Here is a 9812-nt window from a genome sequence, read left to right as displayed (position 1 = left end):
TGTACCGACAAGCACGGCTAGTGTAAAAATCCACAGGAATAACCTGTCAAGCACCATCGCGACGTACTTCCAATCTTCTTTGACCTAAAGAAATGACAATTAAATTAATTATATGAATAATTCCTAAATTAATTGAATATTAGTATAACGTTAAATTAGGTGATCGAATATTTTCAACCTTTTATTATCTTTTACAAAGAAAATTCAAAGTTTGCATACTCTGGTAGAGTCCTCTTCTCTCTTTGTGTGATCAGCAATAAAACGAATGCCTTCGATAGCCTTATACAGTTCTGGGCAGTGATGCCAATGATGAAGAGTGTTACAGAGAGCGTCCACGCTCTCCTCGGTCAGCAGTTGCGGTGGAGGAGCAGCCGTGGCCGCTGGTGAACCGTGAATGCGACACGCACTTCCTAAATTCACAGCTTCCAATTCCCTAATAAGCGTATATTTTCTTAAGATAGACATACATTACAATATTTTTGTTATTTTACTTAAGATATTTTTTAAAGAAATATTCGTTATTATGCCTTGTTACCTACGAAAATATGATTGCCTTGTAAGAAAATTAGCAATAATTCAGAGAAAAGACTAACATTATATAAACAACATTTACCGAGGGTGTAATTCGTCCCGCGAATCGAGACTCGGGAACAGAACGGAGGATTCGACCAACTCCGAAGCCGAAGTCTCTACAAAGAGAGAAGGATCTCGTAATTCGAGACCATTGCACGTTCTAACCATCATTCGTTGACTGTGATGGCCACCCATGCTACGTTTGTCTATTTGGTACTGCGGCCTGTTAAAGTATCGATAAAAAATACAATTAACATCAGATAGAAACAATTTATATACAAATAAAATATGTTTCAATTTATATTTTTTAACTTTCCAGCAGGTATTCTTTTAAAGATTCTAATATTACTACAATTTTTTTAAATGAATAAAATTAGCAGGCAATCCTCATCAAAACTTTAACAACTAATTCAAAGAATTTGTGTACACATTTTTACAGCCTGTTTAAATATATTCGTAGTGGTGATATCAACAAGCTTATTCTTCCGAAGTATCTTGATACTCACTAACGATGGAGATTAACTTTTAAGCTCGTGAAACTACGCTCTATACTATCACGTTACTGGAATGGTATTTCGTTTGTACAGGCGATATGATTGTTATAAGGCGATGGTATCAAGCATGTCGGTGGACATAGTGACAATTTGTTATAATCGATGTAATCAATTACTGGGAACATTACGTTGCATGTCGTGTATAAAAAATTCCAACAAGGTGCTACGACGTAGTGCTGAACTGTGCATAACGTTGTATGGAACTGTCGAGCTACCGTGTTAGCATTTACAGTGACTAATGTGCAGGATTCCAGATCGTTTGAACGAGATAAATGGTTCTGCGAATTTTCAGTCCCCGCCCTTGTGCAAATTTCTTCATCTTCTCATTAATCAGGATCTCAGCTTTCGAGTCTCGATACATCATTTTCAATATTTCGACAAATTTCCAATATCTTCCTTTTCTTTAAATTCTTTCTTCTTCCATGACATACTTTTTTTTCATCTCAAAGAAACAAATTTCGATATTTTGCTGTTTGTTTGCATCTCGGCCAAAACTGGAGATCAGTAAATACAAATTCAATTCTAATTTGGTGGACAGAGAAAGAGAGAAATGGGGAGAGAGATAGAGACAGACAGACAGAGAAAGAGAGAGAGAGAATGGTGGATTGTGCTAATGGTTGCAGACACGACGTGACACTAACGTCACGTGCGAGGCCACTAATGAACGTTCTAATGCTGCTTGGCATAGACCCAACGGCTGGTCCAAATGCTCGGTAGAATCATATCTTGCCTGGAATCGTAATCGGATCTCTTCGAAGACGTATTATACCTGCGCATCACCAGTAGTCTTGGCAGAACATGGATAAAAACACGACGGACCCACGGTGCCATCACGTGCGTCTGTGGCGACCGGAAGTGAACATTGAGGACTAACACGGTTGCGCATATACTGAAAACAGACGTTGCGTTAATTTATAGCGTTATTTTTAATCAACTATATATTAAATGGTTGAACACAGTCAAACCTTACTTCCAATTTTATCACAAAACTTTTATTTATTTATTATTATTCTATTCATAGTAGTTATTCAATGTTAAACAGCCGTAACTCTTCATGCATCGCTCGCGATTCGTTTGTAATCGGTCCTGATATATTTCATTCGACAAAATGTCATTTGCTATTCGGTCGAGACCTCTTGAGAATTGAAATACATGTCGATGGTTAGTACCTGACGGTGTCTAGGACCATGGTGAAAAGGACGAATTTACCGAGAAGCGGTACCACGAGCGATGTGGGCGGGATAATTTCGGCCAGCAGGAGGAAGAACACAGTCAGCGACAGTAAAATCGAAATTGATAGGCTGATCTGTAATCAAAGAATCAATCGTTAATCACATTCCATTGTCACTATCTTTCAAGAATGGTATCAGAGAAAGACAGACAGAAGAAAGTACAAAAGGAAACAAATAGGTGGGACAGACACCGAGGAAAAAAGAGGAAAAAAGAGGAAAAAAGAGGAAAAAAGGAAAAAGGAAGAAAATAGGAAACGATCGAAGACAATGTTCTGATTCGATTCAGAATTTGAAGGGCATGCTCGAGCAAAGTGACTACGCCACAAAGAGACAAAGAAGAGCCCTCGAGGTTAAGTGTGAAGAACAAAACGTTCCTTTCATTCGTTCATGACACAGTATCGCATTTCGAAACGTGTTAAGGTCGTGTCAATGCTTGTAATATCAGTCAACTTATCCACACGCGTACACGATTAGACGCCGACCAGAAGAGAAAAGGAAAAAGAAGGAAAACCATAATTATAAAAAAAAAATTACCATTATTAATACATCTTGGAAATAATATCTCATTTAAATTAAACCTCTTCCTTTCGAACGTCATTTGGCAAGAATTCGCGGTCTCAGGTGGACATCTACAAACAAAAGAAAAGAAGAGAAAAGAAGAAAAATCATAGTTTAAAAAATTACCATTATCAATACATCTCGGGGATAATATCTCATTTAAAATAAAACTTCCGCTATTCGGACATCGTTTGGCAAGAATCTGCAGAATTTTGGATGCACCGTTCACCAGGCGAATTTCTTTTAAACTAATACCCAAGCTCTCCAAAGCAAGAAAGCGTGCAATGATACAACTGCACTCAGAGAACACGCGAGTACACGCAAAGATAAATGCAAGTGGGGTATTTCGCGATAGGTCGGTGTAGGTTTCAAATCAGTAGGCAAACCAGAAACGAAGAACAAAGCCCGATTCGAGAGGGCATTGTTTCACCGGGTTGGCAGCATTCGTCTAAAGTAGCTAGCAGATTCGACGTTCAAGCTGCACCCCCGGCTCTCCGTCGCGATTGCCCTTTTACAACGGGATTCACCGCGAAATTTTTGTGTTCGCAAGTCGTTTGCACTCGGTGATACCGCAAGGGGAATCCCACTGAAGACGGACCAATCGATATCGAGATGGAAGTTGTTCGGGACGAAACAACGATATACGGTCGAAGATGAGTTTCAAAATGGCGACGAATTGCTTATTCTAAATCCCATAATTTAAAATTTTAAAACGTTTATCATTTATAGCGCACTACATAAGTAGTGTGTAAGAGTACAAATTGAAATGGACTGTGAAAATCTAAAAAGCGTACAGGAGTGATCACATAATTATAAACAAAAAACAACGACTAATTACTATAGCGATTCTCAGACTGTGGTACATTGCACATCTCCAAAATTGACCAGATTATATCAATCTTTGAAAAATAATATCGATCTTAACCTACTGTAATGTAATATTCAGAAAGAAAAAGGGGAGAAGGTTCAAAATGGAAGAAAGTATGAGGTATCTCTAAGTCTTTGGATACCTTTAATGACTGAGACTCGTCACCTTTTTTAATCTTTTACATTGTTTCTGTGACTCTGATTGGCTGAAGGAATCTCGACATGCGTATTGCATTTATTTTTTGAAAATAGGGAAACTTTGGAATAAAATCCATCGCTTTTACATACTATTACTCCAAGCTACTTCAGGTACGAAGAGAATTAAATCTGTTTTGTATGTGACATATTTATCAAAGAAATCGGTATCCAAAGTCTGAAGGAAGAAGAGTCTCAGTCTGGAGACGGTGTCCTTTTCGATAGGAATCGAAGTGTCGGCTGCGGATGGCACGCTGACATCTGACCTTCTCCCCTTTTTTCCCGACCAACCCCGCCACCCTCGAGGTTCCCCCTTTACCCTTTTGCCCGGCTGTTTCGAGCCAGAACAATACGACTGAATTATAGAGGCGCACACGGCGTCAAGTGGGTATCGGCTCGAGGTCAAGAGTCTGCTAGGAATGGAGGCCGAACGGCATTTAGAGGTTTACATTCCGCCGATGGATTTTGATATTTGACCCTCTCCACCCGGAATTCTGATCGAACGAGTCGACTCGCCACGAAATCGCTTCTATACGCGATACACCGCGAATAATATTTTCCATTTCCCTTTGTCCGACATCTTCTTCGTCTTCTTCCTCATGTTACTACAAGCATCGAAAGTTTCGCAGAAGTTTATTCAGCTCTGATCTAGGCAGTAATCTCTCAGCCAACGATACGTGATACACGTGATATAAATATAAACCACTGGGTTCCTTTTTAATCTTTTTCTATCCTCTTTTGTTTTTCTTCTTTATTTTTTTTTGGTTCTGTTGGTTTAGAGAAATTGGTTTGGAGAAACATCACGTGGAAAATACGCTTTCAGGCTTTCCGAATCCGATTTCGTTGAAACGTGCTGTTTGCCATTTTTCGTGCATCGCGAAAATTTCCACGTTCACGAGAGTTGGTGTGAAAAAATTTGAAGGCTTCGGGAGCTTTGGAAAATTGATCACGACGCAGTAGCGTGTTAATAAAGTTGGAGGGGAAGAGAGATGGAAAGAACGGGAAAGAGACCTCTTCGTCCTGTAAGAATGGCGGTGCACCGTTCCTCTTCGTCTCATCGCGTCACGTGGAACGGGAAGCGACGACGAATTTAATATCCTTTATTGGCTTTACTTTCCTCTCGAATCGGCCGTGCACCAACGAAATTTATCGATACACTTTCGCGACGCCCTCGGCTCGCGGTTCTTATATTAAACTCGCGGAAACCCCGACGAACTTTTCCCGCTCGTAAATCCCGGTTAACGATCGGCCATGTTTCACCTTGTGATTTAAGGGCCATGTGCTACCGTGGACTCGTGGTTCACGGTTAAATCAAAGATTCGAGATAAATTTATCATTGCCTGAGAAACGTTGATGAACTTAACGCGGTGTTATACATATTCGCATGCACTTCCGCTGGTAAGCATCGTTTTCTTCCTTACCGACGTGCAATTTTTCCTTTTATCATCCTATACCACGCGACGAAAATAATATCGGTGTTCATTAGATCATTGCTACTTTTGCGTTTGAATGTAAGTCTTACAACTGGTCCACAGTCCAAAAATTAGCTCGCAGAAGTTCGCTACCAATCGTTGCACACACAGATCCAAATTATTTTGTAATTTCTCATCTATTAAACGTCCAACAACACAGACACGCTGACCATTTTTAATCATGCACACTCGAGCAGCCTTCCATCCAGGTAGACTAAACCTGATAGAACATCGCAGGGTCCCAAGAAACCATAGAAAAAAGAAAAAAAAATATGAAATACACGAAAAAGAAGCGAAAGATATAAAGATAAAAAGGTTGGCGTGTTAATAAACGCTGCTCACCTTCTCGCCACTGTCGCTTGGCAGATAGAAGACCAACACCGTGAGAAACGAGATGCCCATGCACGGTATTATAAGGTTGACGGTGTAAAATAGAGTCTTCCGTCTCATGGTGATGTTGAACGTGATGTCGAGGTAGGGCTCGTCGCAGCACGTGTAAAATTTTTCATTTCTGCAAATGAAACATCGGCGGCGTGACGTTCTTAAAGGAATAGACAGGCGCTCATGCGGCGAATTGTTATCCGGGAACGGCTCTCTGAACGTGTACACGCTATTTCGCTGCGAGAACGTTGTGTACACGTTCTTGGAAATTTCGTCGGGCAGATTATGCTTTCGTCTCGAATGCCGTTTCGCCGGAGAATCGCTAGTTTCACGGGAATTGGCACCAGGCGGAAGAGAGTCTCGGCGCCGGAAGTGCGGCCGTAGAGGACGGTTCCTCGGGGATGTCTTACCTCACGGCTGGGACTTCGAGGATGTCCCACTCGACGGAAGTGTAAAACTCCGTCAGATCGACGCCGATTTCGACGACGTTGCTGCCATGGATCTCGTCGATGTGTCGAAGATCGACCTGCGGAATTTCGAATCATGCGTGTAATTGGAACAAGTGGTTTGCGATTATAAGATGATGTTAGTTGACAAATTTTTTCGTTTTAACTTTTTCTTTCTAAATATTGGACAGTGTCGATAATCAAAATGGGAATTGGACTAATAGTAATAGGAATTTTGATATATTTTATAGCGAAGTAATATAATAGTACTTTGTTTCATATCTATTAGCTTTCTTTGTTCATTAATTGCAATTATAAGATGCTAAATTAAAGATGGCGTTGGTTGACAAATTTTTCTTCCTTTTTTCTTTTTAAATATTGGACAGTGTCGATAATCGAAATGGGAATTGAAGCAATGGTAATTTTGATATATTTTATATTAAAGTACTATAATTATACTTTGTTTTATATCGATTAGCTTCCTCTGATAATTAAAAGATTTTGTCTTTTTCGCTTTTTATTTCAGAATTTCGTACTATGTTGGAATTTAAAGCGAAGTTTAGTAATACTCACGGTAATAATAATTTTGATATACTTCATATTAAAGTAATATATTCCATTTTAATCTTTGGATGCAATTACTTATCCTGAACATACTCCGTTTCCAGACATGGTAGTCACAAATCCTTTTCCTCTAGACGTATTTCCAAGATTTTTATTTAGATAGACTCCTATATTCCACGTGCATCTGAACAAGATACGTGACGCAAAAGATGCTAAATATTTTCTAAATCATTTTTCGAAACGATCTATAGTTTGGGAAATAGTATATAATATATACCAGTACACCTATATATAAATTTCATATGTAGAGTAATTTCTCTACACGTGAAATTCGTTGAAACGAGCCATCCTTTCAGATATCCCTGAAAATATTTTGTTCGCGTTGTATTTTACATCATTTGCCGGCTCGGTCTTTCGATTTTTCGATCGTCCGCTATCGACGATTTATTAGCTCATCGAGATGTGTATAATTTGGTGAAAACGGAACGTATCAGTCAATTAATAGAGGAAACGCGAGGCATTACGGCGGATAGGTTTGATCCACTTGAGAGATGGAATGCCATTCGATGTTCCTGATATTTACGTCCATTTCTGCCCGTTAAGTCGGAGTTAACGAGATTCCCCGGCGCAACCGCGCCGGAATCCTCGATTATTACTTCGAGACAACGATTCGAGGCGAAACACCGAGACGATGCGCGATTTGACGCTCTGAAATCGCCACTCGACACGGAAACTTCGGACAATGTTCAATGTTCAACAGAATATCTCTCGTTAAAAAATTAGTAGGTCTTTCAAGTAAGACGTTCGATGCAAGTGCCATATATAGCACCGAGTATGATTTTCACTTGAGAGATAGGTGTCACGGATGAGTAATAATGTGACGAGTTTCTTGATATAGATAATGAATAATACAAAATAAAATCGCATTGTTAATTGCGACATATTGGAAAATTCGTCTTTTTCACATTTGCTAAATTTTAGTGTATTAGCATTAGTATTAGTATTAGTAGTATTAGTATATAATATAGTATTAGTATTATAAATCTGCAGCAATGGATAATTTTCCTTCCAGAATATAGAAATTAGTAAATAAATTAATTTTTACCAATTTTCTTTTAGATTATGAAATTATTTTTTCTTTTAAAAAAAAAAAAGAAAAATATCGAAGATTTCTGGTCTTCGATAAATCTCCGATACTCGAGATCGAAAAATTATCGAATCGTGATCTTAAAGAACTTTTAGTCGGCTGAAATCAAAATGGCGGCGATCTCGGTAAAATAAATTTACGTCGACAAGTTTTTAATAAATCTTCGATCTATTCTTCATTTACCGCGAAATTCTCGAGGTTTAATTTTCAGGGAATTTTCGATTAGATCGCGTCAAAATGGCGGCGATCTCGGTAAAATAAACTTACGTCGACAAATTTTAATAAACCCACGATAATCGAGGAAAAATTCTTAAAGACCAATTCTCGAGGAATCTTACTATCGAATTAAATTGCCGAGCGAGTAAAAAAAGCCGTTAATAAGCGACAAAATGCTATTGGACGGTGGCAATTAACGATCCTGAAATCCTCACGTGTGTCCTGACCGATCGTTAAAAGCGTCTCGCGTAATCATCCCTTATGGAATGTCCATTTCGTATCCCGTATATAAAGCTGATCGATCGGTATGTGCTTCTTATTAAATGAACCTGATGGATATCCCGTTGTCGTGTCTGATGACGTATGGACAACGTATTACACACACACACGCGCGTGATATGCATTATTCATCGATCGGTATAGATATTTTACGCGATACTAGTGGTACCACTGCACGACAATCGTCTGGGAATAATGACGCGAAACGATCTCCTCGTTCTACCCACTTGTGGCTTCGTTACACGTGAATTCTTCTTTCGTTCGATGATCCCGCGATTTTATAATGTCGCCAACATCGATAAAACTTCCTTCTTTTATTTTTTCCTTCCCTCTTCCCCCTTTTCTCTTTCGACGGTATTAAAAGCAGAATTTTAGGGATAACGATGAAAGTTCTTTAATATCGCGGCACAGGGAAAGTTTCGCGAGTTAGTTTCGAAGTACATTTTACGAAAGAACTTATGAAAAAGAATATTTATAATCTTGGTATTAACACAAAGTCGCGATATTCCCGATCTTTCACCGCGTAATTCGCGACACGGTGGAAAGGGAAATCAAATTTCGCGCGGAATTCCCTAGGAAATTAAAAAAAAAACCTATTATTCGGGGTTTTCGCGCGCATTCAAAATTTCATTATTCCCTCGCTGTTTTCATCGTTCACAGCGCGTAACCGAAAAGAGAAACGTTTGCAAAGGAGCAATATTTCACCACTGTAATCCCCTATTGTTTACGATGTAATTCGAAAACGCGAGAAATTCGGCGAATAAACTAAGAACTTCCTAAATCCCCTATTATTCACACAAAAAGAAATTTAACAGATAAACTTCTCCTAAAAATGTTTCCAATAATTTAAAAACCAATTGCTCACTAAAAATCTTCGTGTTACTAGCTACAATAATTTCGTAACTATAAATTCCAATATTTTACCATATAATTAATAACAGAAAAAATTAAAATCTAGCAAATAAATGTCCCTAACAAATTTTTCTAAAAATTAAGAAACCCCTTTTAATCAATTAAAATCTTCTTATCATGAGCTACGATAATTCTATAACTATAATCTCCCATCTCTTACGATATAAATTCACAAAGCGGAAGAAATCTGCCACAAAAAGTTTCTCAAAAAATTACCCTAAAAATTAAGCGAATCTTGATACTAGAAATCGTTTAAAATTTCGTATTAAAATTTCGTTACCTCTTTACCGTTTTCTTCGTCGATACCGCGAAGGAGAAGAGGAATTTCACCGATCGAGGATGTAATCGACGTCCAAGGAAAAAGTATGGCGGCGGCGTATAATAAACAACCCGGTGTATCGCGTGGACGAGGTATT

At 38.7% G+C, this 9812-nt stretch overlaps 1 protein-coding gene across 3 annotated transcripts in view; it reads right to left on the bottom strand.

Annotated features, from left to right (window-relative positions):
- Nucleotides 1-9812, bottom strand: part of LOC108551956 (acetylcholine receptor subunit alpha-like) — a 34632-nt gene that overhangs the window by 572 nt on the left and 24248 nt on the right. Inside the window, exons 6-12 of one of the 3 annotated variants that reach the window (XM_017906300.1) lie at nucleotides 6243-6358; nucleotides 5794-5962; nucleotides 2297-2433; nucleotides 1858-2016; nucleotides 614-796; nucleotides 220-433; nucleotides 2-84 (exon numbers count right to left, since the gene is read on the bottom strand). In XM_017906300.1, the coding sequence (XP_017761789.1) occupies nucleotides 2-84; nucleotides 220-433; nucleotides 614-796; nucleotides 1858-2016; nucleotides 2297-2433; nucleotides 5794-5962; nucleotides 6243-6358 (1061 nt within the window). Of the gene's footprint in view, nucleotide 1; nucleotides 85-219; nucleotides 434-613; nucleotides 797-1857; nucleotides 2017-2296; nucleotides 2434-2912; nucleotides 2989-5793; nucleotides 5963-6242; nucleotides 6359-9812 lie in introns of those variants that run through there. The other 2 variants (XM_017906298.1, XM_017906299.1) reach the window with 2 other exon arrangements.

Source organism: Eufriesea mexicana, unplaced genomic scaffold, assembly GCF_001483705.2.
Source record: "Eufriesea mexicana isolate 0111107269 unplaced genomic scaffold, ASM148370v2 scaffold5301, whole genome shotgun sequence".
Classification (NCBI taxonomy): Eukaryota; Metazoa; Arthropoda; class Insecta; order Hymenoptera; family Apidae; genus Eufriesea; species Eufriesea mexicana.
The sequence above is the reverse complement of the archived record's forward strand: the minus strand, read 5'-3'. Positions and strand labels throughout refer to the sequence as shown.